This window comes from Mustela lutreola, chromosome 3 (genome assembly GCF_030435805.1).
Source record: "Mustela lutreola isolate mMusLut2 chromosome 3, mMusLut2.pri, whole genome shotgun sequence".
Lineage (NCBI taxonomy): Eukaryota > Metazoa > Chordata > Mammalia > Carnivora > Mustelidae > Mustela > Mustela lutreola.
Genome location: NC_081292.1, coordinates 96,647,885 through 96,669,861, shown reverse-complemented (window position 1 = coordinate 96,669,861; position 21,977 = coordinate 96,647,885). Strand labels below are relative to the sequence as shown.

Below are 21,977 nucleotides of genomic sequence, written 5' to 3'. Positions count from 1 at the left end.
ATGAAATCAAGCTCTGCTGCCTATAGGCCTGGCTGTGCCCTGTTACTGCCTGACATCCCACTCACTTTGTGCTGACATTCAGCATGGTAGCCCAGCCTCTTCCTTTCTTTGTGGAGATGCCCCAGTTCCAATGGCTTCTGTTCCTCTCTGGTTTCTCCATGTGGCCCCATGGCTCTCTTCCTCAGAAGCAACTCTGCTTTCACCCTCATACTCAATCTACCGATTCCTCCAGGAAACTGACCTGTTACATTTGCCCCGTGTTGGCCTGTATGGCAGCTCTGCCAACACGGGTTACCAAGACAGGAATTCCTGCTGTGATCTGCTAGCATAAAGACAGGAAGTACCTGGTCCAGTATCAGATAGCTGACTAGAAGCAGAGTCAGGATCCAAATCAGATCCCTAACTCCCAAGAATTTAATCAGACAGGTAGCATGGCATGTAGAACAACAGCCTACCAAAGATGCCGACCATCCATCTAATCCCTAGAACCTTACATGGCAAAAGAGTTTGCAGAGGTAATCAAGGATAGAAACCCTGAGATGGGGAGATTATCCTACGTTATCCTGGTGGGCCCAGTTTAATCACAGGAGTCTTTTTTTTTTTTTTTTTTAAGATTTTATTTATTTATTTGGCAGATGGAGATCACAAGCAGGCAGAGAGAGAGGAAGCAGGAGCGGAGAGCCCCATGTGGGGCTCGATCCCAGGACTCTGAGATCATGACCCGAGCCGAAGGCAGTGGCTTAACCCACTGAGCCACCCAGGCGCCCCAATCACAGGAGTCTTTTAAAGGAGAAAACCTCTCCTGGTTTTCTCAGAGAGATGAGATGGAAGGAGAGGAGATTTGAAGCATGAGAGGGACCCAACTTGTATTGCTGGCTTTAAAGATGGAGGAAGGGGCCCAGGTCCAAGAAATGTGGGCTCTCAGCAGGAAAACAAGACCCTAGTCCTATAAGCACAGGGAACTGAATTCTGCCAACAACCCAAATGAGAAAGGAAATTGATTCTCCCTAGAGCTTCCAGAAGAGAAAGCAGCCTGCCTGACACCAGGTGAAATTCACATTGGGTAGATGACCTGTGGAACACTAAGATGATAAATGTTGGTTCTTTGAGTTTGTGGTAATTTGTAATAACAGCAATAGAAAACTAATTCAGATACATACTGAAAAGCACAGAGAGCCCAAAGAAGAGCCCAAGGAACAGAGTCCAGAAAGGATGGGAGCCCAGACATCTCTGGCATCCTGTATACCAGAACCTTAAAGGGCTGCCATGAGATGCCTGGGCTCCATTCTCAATCTCTGAATGTCTCCTCAACACAAGTTTCCAGTTTGTGGGAGAGAATTCTCTCTTCCAGCAGGGCCCACACCGATCCTAGAGGTCAGGGGACATGGCCATGTGATGGTCATCACTACACATGTGGTTGTGGAGATGAGTCTTTCCTAAAAGAATGGACTATGGATCAGCCAAAACACCAGTTGCTCATTGCTCATTGCAGTGTTCATTCACATTCTTCTATAAAATGTTTCTTCACTGGGATTTCTATGGCCACACAAGCCTGGGAGGAAAGATACTGTCATAATAACCATTACCACTTGTTCGTTCTGTGACTCTGCCTCTACCCCTCTGCAGAGAAGTTTTATTGTATTCACACAATGCTCTCCGAGGGTGGTGATGGATCTATTTCATTGGGTTCTGCATAACCAGCCTCTGTGGAGTGCCTGTCACTGTCTGTTGGTGGAATGAGTGGCCCATTCTTCCTGTCTGTTCCATGGGATGTGTGCCATTGTCTTTGCCTCTGGCTGCCAGGGTGATCTCTCTTGTCCTTCTTGACACCATAGACAGTAACCTAGCCTCTCATATGGGTACACTCACAGCTCTGCTCCTGGCAGCCACTGCCAGACCTCAAGGTTGGAGACCAGGACCCAGCATTTGTTACCAAGGAAACTGTTCACAGCTGTATTAGTGGCTCTTTGACAGCTCAACTTCCCACAGAGGCTGTGATTTAAAAACTTTCTGCCTTTTGTATTTCTCTCCATCCTTTGCATGAATTCTGTGCAAACACCACCCATTGCCTACTGAAATGCTAATCTTCCCTTCTTTCCTAAAAATAGTATCTTCAATTTTCAGCTAGACACACTACTGTCAAGGAAAACACCTGGTGTCCCCAGACTCCCTTGCAACACCATCTACTACTGTGTTCCAGCCACTAGATATTAGTGGAATAGTCTGGTGCAGCTTCCAGTAAATGTCTTTAAGTGGAAAGGATGGGGTCTACTTTGTTCCTTACTCCTGGCTAAAATACAGGTGTAATGCTGTGGTATAGTAAATAATTTGTATGGTCTTTGTGCTGGGTTTCTGGCATCAAGGTTCAAAAACACGTGGGATTTCCCGAAAGATTAAGGTGACTTGGTTATGTTAATAAGGTGACTTTTGGTGGGCCTTTAGACAGTTTAAAGCTATCTAAAGGATGAGGGCAGAAGGCAGGGACTTTCACCTCTGGGGAGGAAAAGGGACTGGAGAACAAGTTCAATCATGTAGCCAATGATTTAATTGATCATGCTTACATAATGAAATAACAATAAAGATTCTGCACTTCAAAGTTCAGAGGAGCTTCCTGGTTGGTGAACACACTGATGTGCTGGAAGGGTGATGTACCCTAATTTTATGAGGAGAGGCCGTGGAAGATCTGCCCTTCCTCTCAGATTTCCCCCTTGTGTATCAGTAGCTGTAACTACAGCGTTTTCCTGAATTTTGTGAGTCATTCTAGTGAATTATTAAACAAATTCATGGGAACCCCTGAATTTCTAGCCAGTCAGTCAGAAGCTCAGGTGGTCTGGGGATGCCCTAAGACTTGTGGCTGGCATTGGAAGTGAGGGCAGCCTGTGGTGGATTCTGCCCTCAATGTGTGAGCCCTGCACTAACTGGGTGTTTAGTGTCACAGCTGAATTGCAGTCCACTTAACAATAGACCAGTTGGGGTGGAAACAGAGTTGTAGATGTCTAGAGCTGGTGCTGCCAACCTGGATCAAGAAGTGGCAGAACAGAGATAGGAATCTGGATCATTATAGATGGTGCAGCCACTGTATCCACTCTGCACTGCCTACCTTCAGACTTCACACTTCACCTTAACAGCTTTTGGCAGCCATAGTGAGACTCACGCAAGTTAATGTGCATTTACCAACAAGTTGTGAATGGCTGTAAAGAAGATGGGTTCACTCTGGGTCATGAAGAGTGGGACTACAGATGAATACCCACAAGGCTCCTGGTCAGTTCTAGAGCCATAGCTGGTTGCTCTGGCTTTCTAAGAGGTATTTGCCCATCTCCCACCAGCTACCTGGTGAATTGGCCCCTACATGTTTCTGCTTCTATGGGTTTCCCCTGACAACCAGGTGTCCTCAGGAACTCCATGCTGCTCTTTTCTGTTTATGGCTTCAGCCTATTTCTGTCTTGCTTTTCTCATGGCTTTCATGAAGCTTAGGCTTTTCAGCTTCTGCTCCTTCTTTTCTTCTCTACACTTTCAAATTCTACTTCAGATTCTGGAGAGAACTGAGAAGGTTGGGTAATTACATTCCTAGTTTAGACAGAATATTTCTTCAAGACATCCTGTAGAATAAATGCTCTAGGGTGACATGCCACCCTATTCTGGGCATGTTAGTTGGCTACTGCTGCATAACAAATCACCACAAACTTAGCAGCTTCAAACAACACACATTTATTATCTCATACTTTCTGTGGGTCAGGAGTCCAGGTGTATCTTAGCTAATCTCCTGCATGGAGTCTCATAAGGTGACAATTAAGGTATCAACTGGACTAAGTTCTCATCTGGAAACTTGACTAAGGAATAATCAACTTCCAAATTCACCCAGTTGTTGGCAGAATTTATTTTCTTGGTGTGTAGGACCAAGGAATCCAAACTCTTGCAGGTATTTTATGGAAGCCACACTCAAATCTGAGAAGTTGTTTGCAGTTCCTACCGGCCACCTACAGTTCCTTGCCATGTCACATGGCTGCTTCATTGGGCCATGTAGGAGCCTCTAGAGCAAGACTGACAGCAAGACAGCCTCAAAGAACATAACATGGTCAAGGAAATGACATCTCATCACATTTGCCATTTTCTATTACTTAGAACAAATCACAAGTCCTGCTCACATTCAAGGGAAAGGATTTAAACAAGGGAATAAACACCAGGAGAAGGATCAGGAGGGGTCATCCTAGGGTCTATCCACCACGCCTAACATAGGTGTATTTGGGGTAGGGACAGTGACACAGAGTGTGGTGCCAAGAGGAAATAAATGCCAAAGTGGCCTGAGTAATAAACAGATGAAGGTTATAAAAACAATGGATGAGAATACAAGCTGGTAGAGCCATTCTGGAAAACAGTATGGAAGGTCCTCAAAAAGTTAAAAATACAGCTACCCTATGACTCAGCAATTGCACTACTGGGTATTTACCCCAAAGATACAAGTGTAGTGATCTGAAGGAGCATGTCCACCAAAATTTATAGCAGCAATGTCCAAAATATCCGAACAATGGAAAGAGCCCAGATGTCCATCAACAGATGGATAAAGAAGATGTGGTATGTATATACACACACAGATACATACACAATGGAATATTATGCAGCCATCACAAAAGGAAATCTTGCCATTTGCAAAAACATGGATGGAACTAGAGGGTATTATGATAAGCAAAATAAGTCATTCAGAGAAAGACAATTATATGGTCTCACTGATATGCAGAATTTAAGAAACAAGGCAGAGGATCATAGGGGGAGAGAGGGAAAAAAATGAAACAAGATGAAACCAGAGAGGGAGACCAACCATAAGAGACTCTTAATCATAAGAAACAATCTGAGGGTTTCTGGTGGGGAACAGGAACAGGGATGGGGTGGCTGGTGATGGACACTGGGGAGGGTGTGTGCTGTGGTGAGTGCTGGGTATTGTGTAAGACTGATGTGTTTGTGACTATACTCAGCAAACATTTATTTAATTCTTTCTGTTGACTGGAAATATAAAGATTAGTAATTTTTCTGTCTGCCTACCCCAGGAGGAATACAGAGTAGACACACTAGTGCTATATTAGAAGTACTGAAGAAGTTCCAGGAAGTATCCAGTGCGGGGAGAGGGGAGGAGAGGAATTCAAGGAAGGCTTGTAGAAGATAAATAAGTTTCTTTCCAGGTAGGTATTGTAGAATTGGCAGAACTCTACCAGATGATCGCTCAAGATTGGGGCCTTATAGAGGGCACGTCAGCCTTGAGCAAACCCCTGGAAGTCAAACTGTGTGGAGGATTGGTGGAAACTACTGTTGAGAGAGTACCTAATGTTTGAGTAGGTGAGACCAAATTATTAAGATCTCAAAAACTGGATTTAAAGATTTATTCTGAAGTTATTGGGACATCATGGATGGGAAGACTGGACTAAATTAATGTTTTAGAAAAAGAACTCTGTGGATGACAGACTGGGAATAGGAAGAGATTCAGGCGGGGGCACTCGATTACAGCACTACTATAATCCAGGCGAGAAATAGTGAAAGCTTGAGGCAGGGCAATGGAAGCCATTGGAAAGGGGGTACAGAGATACATATAGTGACATTGGGAGATGGAAAAGTGAAAAATAACAATAAAACCAAAGGCCTCTGGAGAGGATGGTGATGTTATTCATCAAACCCAGAAATCAGAAGGAGTTCATGGATAGGCAAATCAGGAAAGGTGTTCAATCTGTTACCTTTCAGGGTATTGTAAGACATATTTGTGGAACTGCAGGTGTACAACTCAGAGAGAACTTATTATGTAGACAAGATTCTTGAGTCATTATCAAGAATGATATTTGAAACTGTGAGAGTGAATTAAACCAGTTAGGAAGATAGTATAGTATTATAAGTTGGTAGGAGTGTCAGAGAATGCTGTCTTTGTGAGGGGGGAAAAAAAAGGTGTGATGGAACTTGATACAGATAGGAGTAGAACCAGGAGAGAGCAAGGTCATAGAGAAGGGAAGAGCGTTTTAAGGAGGAATTACTCTTTGTAAGTTAGACAGGAGGAGGGCTAAACATAGATCACTGGGTGAAGTAAGTCACTGGCAGCTTTTGGGAACAGTGTGAGAAGGGTGGCAGGAGCAGAATCCAACAAGGGTTATAGACTGCCTAAGGAGAGAAGAGGCTACAGTGTATCACATCAATTACTTTTAGAAGAAAATTGAGAAGGGAAGAAAGTGAAAAAGGAAAGTAGCTTGAGGAAGGAGAGGGGTACTTAAGACTCAGCTTTGTTGCTTCCTAGCAAGCAGTTATCTCACACAGTTGTGCAGGATAGGAAGGAGGGATTTGAATCACCACTATCCCTTTATTTCTAACTAGTTACAAACTCCAGGCCTAAATTACCATCTGGGAAAGGAGAAGGGGGACGTAATCACTACTAACAGATCCAAATTTTGCTTCACCAATTTTGGCTAGGATTTCCACAGGTGTACAAACTCTAGTCCTCCACCCCAAACAAAACAACAACAAAGCAGCACCATCGCGTCCTCTTCTTTGTAATCTGTTAAAACTGAGCAAGTGCACAGTGCCCGAGTCCTGTGCCAGCAGCCCTTCTCTGAACTAGCCTGCTTTAACCAGAAGGAGCAGGGCTCTGAAGCTGCCCAGCCCGGTGCGCTCTCGAGGAGGCGCGCTCGGCGCAAACCCGACAGAGCTGCTCGCGTTTAGCGCACCGGATTCTCCAACGATGCTTAGACTTTGCCGGCCGTCGCCTTCTGTGGTGACATCAAGTCCTACAACGCGGCACCGGGAAGTGAGCACAGTCAAGAAAACCCTCGGCCCTTCCTGCGGCCTCCCTGTCCCACTATAGCCGGCCTCCATTACCCTTTGCCCTTTCCGCAGCTCCCTTGGTAAAATGAAACCTACTGCCGTCAGCTGAGGCAAAAGGGTGGAATCCACTACCTCTTTACTAGGCAAAGAGAAAAGCCAGAATCCACTTTAGGCAGCAAAGGGGTGTGTTGCACCGGCCGGGTCGCCTGGAGGTCCCGCCCCAGGCCCGCCCTCCTGACACCGGAGACTACATTTCCCAGAGAACTCCGCGGCCCCAAGGGGGAGGCCCGTCCGCTCTCCCGCTTATACTGAGCGGTGACTGGCTTCCCCAGAGGAGGGCGGAACCTACACCAGCCAATAGGTGAGAAGCTCGTTACGGCGGCGGAAGCAGCGGCGCTGGGCTGAGGGGTGGGGGGCAGAGTGCTAGCGCCCCGGCGGCGGCGGCGGCGGGTCCGGAGCCCGAGGACGTCGGTCCCACAGGCAGAGAGCGCACGGGAGCGAGCTCGAGGCGGCGCGGTGGCCCCTCGGCGCAGCACCCAGGTAATGGCGGGACAGGCGCCGCGGAGGGAAAGGGAGAAGAGGGGAGGAGACGAGGGGGCGGGGCGGCCGAGCCGGGCTGCAGCGTCCGTCCCGCCGTGCGTCCCTGGGGAAGGGCAGCGGTGCCTCGTCTCCTGTGGCTCAGACCTAGGCTCTTTCACGAGCTGGGCACGGCGGTTGGGCCGGCGGCAGGGACTGGGTGTCCTGCGGCAGGGAAGGGAGAGGTTCCAGGAGGGATGGGCTGTTTCGGGCTTGGGGGCGTGGCGGACGTGGGCCCTGGCGGGGAAGTGGAGCGGCCGGGAAGCGCCGGTGGGCGGGCGGCCCAGGGAGTTTGGCTCTTGGAGCAGTTTAAAGTGACTCTCCACATCCGGGCCCTGCGCCCGCCTCTTTCAGACCCTGACCGAGGCGGGGCCTCCTGCCTCCCCGCCCCCCTCGCCGGGAGCGCTTGTCTTCCTCTGCCATTGGCTTAGCCTCGAGGGGTTTGGGCTGCCCCGACGAGGCTCGTGCCTGATTGGCTGGGATTCGGCGGGAGGGTGGGGCGGGATCAGAGCGCGCAGGCCTCCGCGGATTGGTCCGGGCCCTCGAGTGACGCGCCCGGCGTGGGGCCAATGGGCGGGCGGGGGAGGGAGGGGCAGGTTCTGGGGGTGAAGATTGGAGCAGAACCCGGGCCAGGTGGTGGGGGTGAGCGGGGCCGGCGGGGCTGGACAGCTGCGGGCCCGAGGCGCGCTCCGGGAGGAGCCCTGTCCACGACCCAGGAGCCCAGCGCTGCCATCGAGATGGGCCCTCCGCGGCACCCCCAGCCCGGCGAAATGGAAGCGGGAGGTGCGAGTGGCGGGCGGCGGCTGCAGGTAGAGGCATACCGCTTGTCCTGGGGCTCCCCAGAACGCCGTCCTCCTTCCCACCCTCCAAGAGAAGTCTCAGCCAAAGTGTCTCTGGAAACCTGTGTTCCACGATCTCAGCAATGGGCTTCGGGGGGGGGGGGGGTTGCGTGCGAACTGGGAATACCGGTAGAGCTTGGCTCCTGAGGGAAAAGTGGGGGTCGATTTTAGAAAAAGTGGTGAAGGTCTCTGGTCCCTCTGGCTCAGTAGGGGGTCTGTGAGAGAAGGAGGAGGAAATTGGTAAATGAAGGCCTGTGCAGAAAATCATTTCAGAGTTCCTTTTGGATTAGGTCTTGAGGAAAGCTTTCTGATTTTTTAGAACCGGGCATCTCTCCTCAGGTTCCTCTTATGACATACTGATGACAGTTGTGTTCACCTTGGTGTGAGCTTCAGTCTTTCAAAGGAACATGTCATTTTCCATAAAACTTAATACAGATAATATGTGTTTTGTTAATACCTATCATGGCTTTTGTACAGGATTCAGTGTTGATTTTTTTTTTTTTGAGTGGTAATCTTTAAGTATTTATGGAGTGTCATAGTATATCCCAACACCACACAAACGATTTTACTATTATTTTAGTCCATATCCTTTAAAAACTTAAAAAATTTAGACCATTTGTGCACCGTATGTTGATCACAGTTAATTGTTCTAGATGAATGAAGCTGCATTTGCTTTTTTAAAGAAAAGTATAGGTATTGGAGATGCTTTAATTTCTCATTATTGATTCTAATGTGAGAATTTAGTAATAACCATATGACTGTATGCACTGCAGGTGGAAATGAGTTCTCAGCAGTTTCCTCGGTTAGGAACCCCTCCCACTGGGCTAAGCCAGGCTCCTTCACAGATTGCGAACAGTGGTTCTGCAGGATTGATAAACCCAGCTGCCACAGGTGAGATATGTGACATTCTTCTATATTGCTTCTTGCTTTAAGACATTGCCAGTTTTTCATAAGTGACTCTTAATCTCACAAAACAAACTGAGGGTTGCTGGGGGGGGGGCGGAAGAGAGGGATGGGGTTAGGGACATTGGGGAGGGTATGTGCTACGGTGAGTGCTGTAAAGTGTGTAAACCTGGCAATTCACAGACCTGTACCCCTGGGGATAAAAATACATTATATGTGTATTAAAAAAAAATAAATTAATTAAATTTTAAAAAAAAGACATTGCCAGTTTTTCATTTAAAAATTAGCAAATTCCTTGTGGGATTTTAGTAAATTCTAGGTTGTTGAATTTGAAGAAAGGGTATATTACAATTCTAGTTTAAACAAGGTTTTTTGGGGGTGCCTAAGTGGCTCAGTTGGTTAAGCAGCTGACTTGATTTCAGCTCAAGTCATGATTTTAGGGTTGTGAGATGGAGTCCCACGTCAGGCTCTGCACAGTGCATGGAGCCTGCATAAGAGTCTCTCTCTCCCTTTCCTTCTATTCTTCCCTCCCTTTATAAATAAGCAAATTTTTTTTTAATTCCTTTTTTAATCCTTTCACTTATACTGGAGTATACATGAAACTTAATAGTGAAGCATGCCTATGAGAAGTATATTTTAAATACATTAATGTATTCTCCTTGTTCTGCTTTATGGCCCAGAGGTATAATAGTGCCATGAGGAAGCCCAAAGGTGTGTAAGGCATAATTCTTGCCTTTTAGGTAAAAAAAAAAAAAAGCACAGTCAACCCTTGAAAAATACGGGTTTGAACTGAACAGGTCCATTACTTGTGAATTTTTTCTGATAAATGTGGTATAGTACTGTATATGTACTTTTGTGTTCCTTATGTATTTCAGTGTAAGAATATAATATGTAATATATATAACATACAAAATACATATTAACTGTTACAGGCAAGGTTTCCAGTCAACAGTAGGTTATTAGTAGTTAAGCTTTTAGGGAAGTCAAAAGTTACATGTAGATTTTTGGCTGCAGGTGTGGTCATCACCTCTAACCCTGCATTGTTCAAGCGTCAACTGAATATATACACATATACGCACTTAGTTTTTAGTGGTATGCCCTTTGAGTGCTATAGATCAATGGTCCCTGTCATCAGGGATGATTTTGCAGTCCAGGGAATTTTTGGCAATGTCCTGATACATTTTTGGTTGCCACAAGTAAGGGGGTGCTGTTGGCATCTGATATTTAAAGGCCATGGATGCCGCTAAATATTCAAAAATGGGCAGGACAGTCCTTCACGACAAAGTACCCAGTCTAGTCAATAGTGCTAAAGTTGAGGTATTCCTTCAAGTAGTCTTTTTGAGTATATTCAGGTGAAAAGATGACATTGCAAAGTAAAGTATTCCTTTTTCTATTCCTTTTTCTTCACCACCTGTTTCCTAATTTTCTTAAAATGGTAAAGGGTATCTGCTCATTGCTCAAACCAGGAGCACAGGCATCATCTTTAATTGACTGTCTCTCCGGCTCTTGTATGTGAGTTATGGAACTTTGATGTTTCAATCTCTTTATCCCTTTGCTTCCCTCCTACCAACTTGGTTTTTGTTACAAATTTATCTTAGTTCTCTTTAGACTTGAAGGAATTTTAAGCTACTTCTTATGTCCTCCTTAATAGTAACTACTCATTTTCTGAAAGATTGACAAAAAGTTCCCAATATTCTTGACCTTGAGGAACACAGGAACATTCTATTCCTTTTGTCACAATCTTCCTTCTTCCTTTTCACACTTACTTATCTAACCACTTACTTATTCCTGTCCTTCCTTGAGGTTTCATTTCAGATGTCACTTTTTCTAAGAGGTCTTGGCCGACTAGTTTGCCAACTAGACCACAGGAGTCAGGGGTAGGACCTTGTAGAATGAAGGCTGGAACCATACCCTGGAACCTGGAACCTTGTGTACATTTGTACGTGCTATACTTGCTGCATTGTGGGGCATAAGTAGGGGTCAACAAGTCTTTATAGAGCTACTTAAAGTTCTTTGCTCCTTAACAAATATTTTTGACAAATTGTCTTTGATTATAAATTCATAGAATAATTTAAAGTATAGCTGAAAGAGAATGTTTTTGAACATCTATTTACAAAGAATTATAATGCTTATTAAAAACAGTGTTGGGACTCCTAGGTGGCTCAGTTGGTTAAGCATCTGCCTTCACCTCAGGTTGTGATCCCAGGGAGCCTGCTTCCCCCTCTTCCTCTGCCTGCCATTTCCCCCACTTGTGCTCGTTCCCTCCATTCTGTCAAATAAATAAATAAAATATTTTTTTAAAAAAGTCAAAACAAAAAAAGGTTTCAATTAGCAATGATTGCCCTCAGACTTTGTTGAGAAGGAAATCATTGACTTAAACCAAAATTGTCTATAATTTTACTTTTGAATATTGTGTGTATTTCTTCCTTCAGTGACTCTGAGAAAGAATATGAAAGTTTGGGGCGCCTGGGTGGCTCAGTGGGTTAAGCCTCTGCCTTCGGCTCAGGTCATGATCTCAGGGTCCTGGGATCGAGCCCCATATTGGGCTCTCTGCTCAGCAGGGAGCCTGCTTCCTCCTCTCTCTCTGCCTGCCTCTCTGCCTACTTGTGATCTCTGTCAAATAAATAAGTAAAATCTTAAAAAAAAAAAAAAGAATATGAAAGTTTTTCCATAAGGAGTTTAATATTTCTCTATATTTTCTATTGCTTTTATTAGAAGAATTAATTTGAGATCCTAAGCATATCAGGATTTCAGATATATGTTCAAAGGTCAGAAGTATGGATTACAAGTTTCCTTAACTATTCTTTCAAGATTCTTTTGGTTCTAAATGATTCTAAAAGGAGCTTAAAAGGGAATAGTCAGTACATTATATTGTAATGAAATTGTCAAAAATCAAAATCTTCCTGAGCAAATAGGTTTGGGGGGAAGTTATGAAATTGTCCGCTTCCCTTAAAATCTAGTCAGGAGAAAATCCGGACAACAGGGAACGTTCACAACATGATCATATATAAAGATCATATGTTTAAAAAGCTGTTGGAGCCAATAAGTAGAATTGGTAAAGGCTGCAGGATAAAAGTTCAATGTATAAAAACCAATTAATTTTAGTACTAGCAATGAACAATGAAATTTTTTAAATGTAATTTACAATAGCATCAAAAAAAATAACATTTAACACTTGTGTTAAAAATAACACAAAACACTTAAGGATATATTAACAAAATATGTGTAAGACTTGGGGGTAGAAAACAAACATGACTGAGAACAATTAAAAACCTAGATAAATGAAGTGATCATTTATGCCCATCTATTGTATTGAAATAACACTCAGTATTTTTCAGATAATAGTTCTACCCAAAGGGATCTGTAGATTAGAGAAAATTCTAATCAAAATCCTCTTCTGGCCTTTTGTAAAAATTGTCAGCCTGAATCTATATTTATGTGGAAACCAAAGGACCTACAATAGCCAAAGCAATTTTGACCCCTTAAAAAAAAATTTGGCAGACTCTACTACGTTACTTGAATACTTGCTATAAAGCTGTACTAATCAAGACAGTGTGATATTGGCATAAAGATAGAAATATAGATCACTGAAAGTGGAGGATCCAGAAATAGACCCACACATAATGATCAACTGATTTTTGACAAATGTGCATAGATAATTCAATAGGGAAATGATAGTCTTTTCAACAAAATATTGCTTGAACACCAGAATATCCATATGGAAGAAATGAACCTTGACCTTTACTTCTGCCATACACAAAAATTAACTCACAATGTATCATTATGGATCTAAATGTAAAACTTAAAATTTCTAAAAGAAAACGTGGAAACTGCTTATGACCTTGGGGTGAGCAAAAATTGTTTAGGTTGCAAAAACCACTAATCACAAAAGCAACTGGTGTATTTTACTTTATCAAAATTAAAAATGTCTACTGTTCAACACACTATTAACAAAGAGGCAATCCACAAATTGAGAAGATGGTTGCAATAAATAAATCTGAAAAGGACTTACATCCTGAATATATAAGAAACCCTTGTAACCCCATAGCTTTTGCTATATGAGATAGCCTTATTTTTTTATTAAAGATTTTATTTGTTTATTTATTTATTTATTTATTTGAGAAAGAGCATTAGTACAAGTTGGGGGAGGCAGAGGGAGAAGCAGACTCCCTGCTGAGCACGGAGCCAGATGTGGGGCTTGATCCCAGGACCCTGGGATCATGACCCCAGCTGAAGGCAGACACTTAACTGACTGAGCCACACAGGTGCCCCACCCTGCCTTCTTTTTAAATGGACAAAATATTTGAATAGGCAACATCACCAAAGATGATATCTGAATGTCCAGTAAGCACATAAAAAGATATTCAGTAGTATTAATCCTCAGGGCAATGCAAATTAAAACTACAGCAAATAGTACACATCCACTAGAATGACTAAAATTAAAAGACCAACAATACCAAGTTTGATGTTTGTGGAGCAAGATGAAGTCATACATGGTGGAAATGTAAAATAATCTAGCCACTTTGAAAAACAGTTTGGCAGTATCTTACAAAGTTAAATACAAACTTGCCGTACAACCCAGCAGTCCCTTTCCTAGATATTTACCCAAGGTAAATGAAAATGTATGTCCAAAGACCCATACTCCAGTGTTCATAGGAGCAGCATTCATAGTAGCCAAAAACTAGAAACAACCCAGAATTTATTAGCTGGTGACTAGATAAAGTTTGGTTTATATATGTACAGTGGAATATTACTCAACATTGAAAGTGAACAAACATCTGGTATGTAGAACAAAATAAAATGAACCTCAAAAACATATGCACTTAACCCTTGAACAACCTGGGTTTTAAGCTCACTGACCCTCTGTGCAGTCAGGAATTTGAGTATAACTTTGACTCTGCAAAAACTTAGCTACTAATAGCCTACTGTTGAATGGAAGCCTTATTGATAAACAATACATATTTATATTTTATATGTATTATATACTGTATTTTTATAATAAAGTAAGCTAGATAAAAGAAAACTTATTAAGAAAAGCATAAGAAAGAGAATCATTTACAGTACTGTACTGTATCGAAAAAAAAAATCCACATGGGGTGCCTGGGTTGCTCAGTCAGTTAAGTGTCTGCTTTCAGCTCAGGTCATGATCTTGGGGTCCTGGGAATGAGTCCCACATCAGGCTCCCTGCTTAGCAAGAAATCTCCTTCTCCCTCTTCTGTCCCCTGCCCATGCTCATGCTCTCTCTCCCAAATAAATAAATAAAATCTTAAAAAAAAAAAAATCCACATATAAGTGAAGCTAGGCAGTTCAAACCATGTTGTTCAAGGGTCAGCTCTACAAGAGAAGGAAGAAGACACAGTGGACTACATATTATATTGGGGAGGATGGGTGGCTTAGTTTGTTGAAAGTCCAGCTGTTGGTTTGGGCTTAGGTCATGGTCTCAGGGTCTTGGGATTAAGCCCCATGTTGGGATCAGTGGGGAGTATCCTTGGGATTCTCTCCCACTGCCTTCTCTACCTACCCGCCCAATGCACTGACACACGTGCTCTCTCTCAAATAAATAAATCTTTTAAAAATAAGAACCACATATTGTATGATTCTGTTTGCAAGAAATTCCAGAAAACACAAAGCTATAGTGTTAGGAAAAAACACAAAGTTATAGTGTTAGCAGATTAATGGTTTCTAAGGAATGGGAGGGTGGGAGGAAGGGAATTGCCTGCAAAAGAGCATGAATGAACCAGTGAGAATAATGGAAAATATTTGTATGGTGATTGATTGTGGTTATAGTACTGTATACTTTGTTTTTTAGAGGGTGGGGCAGAGAGACTATCAGACAAGCTCCATACCGAGGAGGAAAGATAGGGCTCTAGCTCTAGCTCACAACCCTTAGCTCATGACCTGAGCCGAAATCAAGAATCAAATGCTTAACTGAGCCACCCAGGATTCCTGTAGTACTGTCTACTTTTGTAAAATTTTATCTAATTCTATATAAAGAACTAGTGCGTGGGTGTTTTTTTTTTTTAATACTATATCTCAATAAAGCTGATTGACTAAAAAATAACAAAGGATAGACACATATGCTTCACAGAGGAAGATGTGTATGAATGCCCTGTGGTCACATAAAAGATTTTCAACATCACTAGTCATGGAAATTCTAATTAAAATCACAACACACCCACTGTACACCCAGTACAGTATCTGTATCAAGAATTGGGATGATGAGGGGCTGCCAGAACTCTTAATACACTGGGTAACAGAAACATAACGTGGATACAACCACTTTAGAAGGTATTCCAGCGGTCTAATAAAGTTAAACATTTACTTAACATTTAATCCAGCCATTATGCTCCTAGGTTGTTCGTTAAGAATGTAAAAAAAAAACTGTTGAACTCTCTACTTTTAGAGTAGCTATTTTATTCTATGTAAACTGTACATCGATAAAGTGGTTTTATTTGTTTTGATTTCAAGTTTTTAAAAAAACTAGTTAGTTGATATAGCAGGTAATACTCATTTCAGGTGTACAGTTTAGTGATTCATTACTTAAATGTAATAGCTAGTGCTCATTACAAGTGCCCATCTTAATAGCCATCACCCATAAAGTGGTTTTAAGAATCAGAATTTTTAAAAAATCTGAATGACCAGGGAGAAATGATGTATAATGTAAAATATACATCAGTCTTTTCACCCAGTACATGTAATTTTCAAAAATTTTTTTCCTGAGGAAATCACTGAACAAGGACTCAAAAGTACATATGGACTTTTATCCGAGTTGTTGATAATAGCAAAAAATTTGGAAATATGGGACGCCTGGGTGGCTCAGTGGGTTGAAGCCTCTGCCTTCATGATCTCAGGATCCTGGGATGGAGCCCCACTTTGGGCTCTCAGCTCAGCAGGGAGTCTGCTCCCTGCCCCCCCCCGCCTGCCTCTCTGCCTATTTGTGATCTCTATCAAATAAATAAATAAATCTTTAAAAAAAAAAAAGGAAATAACCTGAAAGCCCACCGATGATATAATGGTTTAAAAAGCTGTAGTTGGGGTGCCTGGGTGGCTTAGTTGGTTAAGCGTCTCTTTCTTTTTTTTTTTTTTTTTTTTTTTTTTTTTTTTTTTTTTTTTTTTTAAAGATTTTATTTATTTATTTGACAGAGAGTGAGAGAGATCACAAGTAGGCAGAGCAGCTGACAGAGAGAGAGGGGGAAGCAGGCTCCCAGCTGAGCAGAGAGCCCGATGTGGGACTCGATCCCAGGACCCTGAGACCACGACCTGAGCTGAAGGCAGAGGCTTAACCCACTGAGCCACCCAGACGCCCTAAGCGTCTCTTTCTTGATCTCAACTCAGCTCTTGATCTCAACTCAGCTCTTGATCTCTGTATTGTGAGTTCAAGCCTTGTGCTGGGCTCCATGCTGGGCTTGGGGCCCACTGAAAAAAAGAAAGAAAGAAAACAGAAAAAATATAGTGTATCTATGCAATGGAATTTCATTTCGCATTTTCTTAAATGATGTAATATATATTCATTGTTACTCAGCAATTGTAACCAGCAATTGTAAATTGTTCACCAGAAGACATGTGTGGGAGTATTACTAGCACTAACATTTGTAATAGCAAAAAACTGAAAACTATCTTAATGCCTATTAACAGTAAAATGGATAATTTATAGTTGATTCCCAGAGTGATCAACTATACTGACAGTGAAAGATCTGCAGCAACATGCAATGACATTCATGGATCTTATACTTGTAAGTGAAAAAAGCAAGATACAACAGGGTGCATTTGCTATGAGTCTATTTATATAAAGTTCAAAAATAGATAACAGTTATCTGTGGTGCTAGAGGTTGGGATACCTTGGGATAGTGAGGAATCCAGCTGAATAGAGGGGCTTCTAGGGAATGTTTTGCATCTTGAGCTGGGTGCTGATTACTCAGGTGTATTTGGTTTGTATAAGTTCGTTGAGCTACACAATTTACATTTGTGCACTTTATAAAGGTTATAGTTTGTTGAAAAGTTACATAAATAAAAGCCCACCCAAAATTAAAGATGAGAAATGGCTCAAGGTTTTACCAACATATTAACTCTTGGTGCTCTCGGGAAATAGACTTTGGAGCATCTTTATTTTCTTGATAGGTTTACAGATACTTGAAATTTTTTTTTACATAAGTATAATCTCTGTTTTCAGAAAAATGTTAATATTTTGAGAAAATGATAGACAAGTATGAGATAACTTTCACGAACTCTCTTTCATTTGATTAGGTCTCTGGTTTTGTTTTGTTTTGTTTTGTTTTGTTTTTTAGAGAGAAAGAGCTTTTTTTTTTTTTTTTTAAGATTTTATTTATTTTATTTGACAGGCAGAGATTACAAGTAGGCAGAGAGGCAGAGGCAGGCAGAAAGAGAGAGGAGAAAGCACATTCCCTCCTAAGCAGAGAGCCCGATGTGGGGCTCAATCCCAGGACCCTGGGATCATGACCTGAGCCAAAGGCAGAGGCTTTAACCCACTGAGCCACCCAGGTGCCCCAGGTCCTTGATTTTTTAAGTTAGTTTTTAAGTAGGTTACATGTTTTCATGGTCCAAAATTCCCAAAGAAAGTATAGTGAAAAGTTATTTCTCCTACAATTTATATAGCAGGTTTCCTGTTGATAGACATGTAGGTTTTGAAACTTCCTTTACTAGAATAAAAATGGTGAAATAAATAATCTGGTACACAAGTCATTTTACACGATGCCATTTATCTATAGGATACATTCCTATAAGTGAAATTGTTGAGTTTCAAAGGCTTTGTACATTGTAATAATGATGAAGAGTTCCATGTTTGCTTTGTAGGAAATCTGTTTTGAAAAGCTGTATACTCTGGGACTTAAGAATTGTATTTAGGGGCACCTCGGTGACTCAGTTGGTTAACTTTCTGACTTTGGCTCGGGGTCCTGGGGCCAACCCCCCCCTTTCAGACTCTACACTCTGGGGAATCTCCTCCTCCTTTTCCTGAAGCCCCTCCCCCAGTTTTGCACATGCCTGCATGCACTCTCTCTTTCTCTCTCACAAGTAAATAAATAAAATCTTTTAAAAAAAGAATTGTATTTAAATTATCATTTTAATGTTAATATTTTTATAAATTTCTAAATATCTTAAATGAAAGCATCGAATCTAGTTTTGCTCTTTTGAGTTCATTTTTTTTTTTTTTTTTTTAAGATTATTTACTTGAGAGAGAGATAGCACGAGCAGGGAGGAGCAGAGCAAGAGGGAGAAGCAGGCTTCCCTCTGAGCAGGGACCACAACATGGGCCTTGATCTCAGGACCCCAAGATCATGACCTGAGCTGAAGACAGACCCTTAACCAACTAAGCCACCCAGGTGCCTCTTGAGTTCCTTTTAGATCGTTATCAGGTCCTTTGTTCATAGGAGTGGAAAAGCCAAAATATCCAGAGTAAGGCCTGTGTTCCATAGGTATGGCTCTTGTGTTTGATATCTGTTAGGGGGAACCTAATGTCCAAATTCTCCTTAAGAAAATCTCCCAAGGAAATGGTCACTTTATCAACACTGAAACTTAGTTGCAAATACCACTGTTGTATGTGTTTGCCATTCATTAATATTAATTCATATTGGAAGCATATGACGTGCTCTCTGTCCCTTAATGTCCTTACTAGTCAACGATGAATCTAGTCGAGAGGCTGAAGTCACTGCCAGGGAGCACATGGGTTCCAGCAGCTCCCTACAGTCCCGTGAAGAGAAGCAAGAGCCTGTTGTGGTAAGGCCCTATCCACAGGTGCAGATGTTGTCTACACACCATGCTGTTGCATCGGGCACACCCGTCACAGTGACAGCCCCACCAGCACATCTGACGCCAGCAGTGCCACTCTCCTTTTCGGAGGGACTTATGAAGGTAATGGAGAGGTTTAAAATTTCACATTAAACCACAGCTAAAGACTGGCTAATCTTCCTGACAATTTTCACAAAGTCTTAGGCTGTACCCAGGATTTTAGTGTTTCCTTTTTGACCCATCAGTTCAGCTCTTCTGTGTCACTTAGAGCTGCACTGTTCTTCAGTGCCTACTCTTGTGCCGCTGGGCAGTTGGCATCATAGGATCTTTTCTAGTAACCGTTTTGACATTGATTTTATTCAAGTTATAGGCGTGCTAACTCAGATTTTATCTTGGAGTGGCACTCTTCTCCAAGGTTTTGTTTTAAAGCTTGCTAATTCAGGGGTATCTGAGAATATTGCCTTGTATTTTACCTCATGGCTATGTTTCAGTTGCTAGGAGTTTTGTTTACTTCCTCCCAAACTTGGGATGCAGCATTGTATAGTAGAAGGAGTGTGGGCTGTGAGCCATGCAGATCTGGCCTCGGTCCCAGTTCCAGTTTTTACTATCTGCATGGCTTTGAGTAGGTGACATAGCCTTGCTTTGTATGTTTCCTCATCTGTAAAATGGAAATGCTGGTACTTCAGTGGAAAAGTTGTGATGCTAAGAGATAAAATATATAAGGCTTTTGGATCCTTCCTGGCACTCTCCATGTTTGATTTGTGTACTTTTAACTATAGAATGAAATGCATCACTTGTAAAAAGCTATTGATATGTTTCGTGTGGTTTTCTGTTTACAGCCGCCCCCGAAGCCCACCATGCCTAGCCGTCCCATTGCTCCTGCTCCACCTTCTACCTTGTCACTTCCCCCCAAGGTTCCAGGGCAGGTTACCGTTACCATGGAGAGTAGCATCCCTCAAGCTTCAGCCATTCCTGTGGCAACAATCAGTGGACAACAGGTTTTTTTCCTCTTAATTTGCTGATTTTCAAACTGAGATGCCAAACTGTTGATCATTATTTATTGAATGCCAGCAGTACATTAGGCACTGTACTAAATAAAAAATTAAGTGGTCACTGATATCTGTGAAGGGAAGATAGTAGGTCCTAGAGAAGTAAAACCAACACACACAGTGCTGTTTGTCAGTAGGCCAGTACGTATCAAACATCTGCTGTGTATGAGGCACCACCCTCAGTGTGAGATACAAATCTAGATAAGACAGTCTGTATTCTTTAAGTGCTCAGAGTTCATTGTGGGGATTGAGAATGGCTTCATGGCAGTCATACATTTCTAAGACTTTCTCTGAGGACAATTAATGTGTATCTCTTGGGTACCTACCAGGTTCCCTCAAGCAGGTCACCAGTCATGAACACTTATTTCATGGTGTTTTAAATTTTTTCCTGAAATTCTATGTCTACTCCATAACATGTATGTGATTCATTTAAATATTTTGGGTTGCTAAGTGAAAAGACCTGAATCTAAAATTTTTCCCTTCAAGTTTCAATAAAAAATTGGTATTCCAAGAAGACCTGCTATGTTTTCTTCCTTCTGTTGTACTGCTGAGTACTCCCAGAAGTGCTGGAACCCCCAGCTGGGAAATATTGGCGTCGGGGCTGGGAGCATGTGAGGAAGGGACTTCTAAGGGGAGAGCTAAAGAACACATAAGGGAGTACCTGCTCAGTGCTAATTGACATTTACTTAGAAGTTCTGCGTAGCATAAAGGGTGGATGAATGCAGTGGCATGTAAGGAAAATAGAAGAGGAAGAAATAAGCTTTTGGCCAAGGCAACGAAAACAAGTGTTAAAAAACTAATATTGAAGGTGATATTGTCCCAAAGTGAACAGTCAAATGTCTATTAGTCTCTATTAGAGACCTAGCACCTAGCTAGGTTTGAGGCATTGAAGGATCCTCAGAGTCACCACATGCCTGCTGGCACAGGTCATCATGAAGTATGTTGTATAAAAAAAAAAGCTAAATGTCCTTTCCTTTGGGATACTCACTGTCTAAAAGGAATACCCTGACCTGCATTTTGAGGCAACTGACCTCCTAGAAGCAATGGCTAAGCATCATTGACTAAAACTAAGTGCATAAAAATAACATTACATCCTGTTTCTTGCAGGGACATCCCAGTAACCTGCATCACATCATGACCACAAATGTACAGATGTCTATTATCCGCAGCAATGCTCCTGGGCCCCCTCTTCACATCGGAGCTTCTCATTTACCGCGAGGTAGAAACTGCACATTTTGTTCAAATTCTCCAAGTCCTGTGGCAGATAGATATTTGTTAAGAGATTTCTGCCACTGTCCAAAATATATATTTAGAATCATCTTACTTAAGTTACAGGATAAAAGAAACAGAGCAGTACACATTTAGAGCATGATCCTAGTATATGTGAGTTACAGTTGCATTTCAACAAGCTTGTGTATGCTTGTGTGTGTAAACTTAAAGCAATTCAAATTTTTAGTGTGGTCTAAATATTGTCCCTTGTAGTGAGGAACTCAAAGCTGTAGATAGTCCAAAATGGTCTTTGTTGTTAGTCAGAAATACAAATACTGACTATTTTTAAAGTTCAGTGATAATGGCTATTCAAGTAATATAGCCATAAGATAAATTTATTCATACAATTAAGTTCTAATAGGTTGACAGGTATTAAATTTAATGATTTTCTCTACTTGATCAGAAACTGTAGCCTTCTGTTGACAAGTGTAAAGTCATTGCTGCCCAAATCAGGCTCACAAGTACAAAACCAAGTTTACTTGGTCATAACATAATTTAGTGGTTCTCAGAGTGAATTTCGTAGACTGCAACGGGGTCTTTGTTAGGTCAAAACAACTTTCATGAAAATACTAAGATTTCATTTGCCTGTCGTACCCTGTTGACGTTTGCACTGATGATACAACAGCTGTGGTGGTTTATGTGAACCCTCCTTGGTGGTGACGCTGCTGGAGCCTTGGCCTAAATGAAGGTGATGGCATGATGCTGTGCTGTTCAATGTGTGCTTCTCTTCTGCACACTTGTAGTTAAAAAAAAAAAAGACAGCCAGTTTCATTTAAGAATGTCCTCAAAAAAGCAACACAGGGTA

General features: G+C 42.2%; 1 protein-coding gene across 6 annotated transcripts in view; it reads left to right on the top strand.

The window, feature by feature from the left end:
* Window positions 1–7,176: 7,176 nt before the first annotated feature.
* Window positions 7,177–21,977, top strand: part of SAP130 (Sin3A associated protein 130) — a 92,782-nt gene continuing 77,981 nt past the window's right edge. For 2 of the 6 annotated variants that reach the window (XM_059166531.1, XM_059166530.1), the window contains exons 1-5: window positions 7,995–8,177; window positions 8,981–9,098; window positions 18,742–18,977; window positions 19,694–19,852; window positions 21,011–21,122. In XM_059166531.1, the coding sequence (XP_059022514.1) occupies window positions 8,106–8,177; window positions 8,981–9,098; window positions 18,742–18,977; window positions 19,694–19,852; window positions 21,011–21,122 (697 nt within the window). In that variant the 5' untranslated portion in view covers window positions 7,995–8,105. Of the gene's footprint in view, window positions 7,333–7,993; window positions 8,178–8,980; window positions 9,099–18,741; window positions 18,978–19,693; window positions 19,853–21,010; window positions 21,123–21,977 lie in introns of those variants that run through there. The other 4 variants (XM_059166534.1, XM_059166532.1, XM_059166533.1 and 1 more) reach the window with 4 other exon arrangements.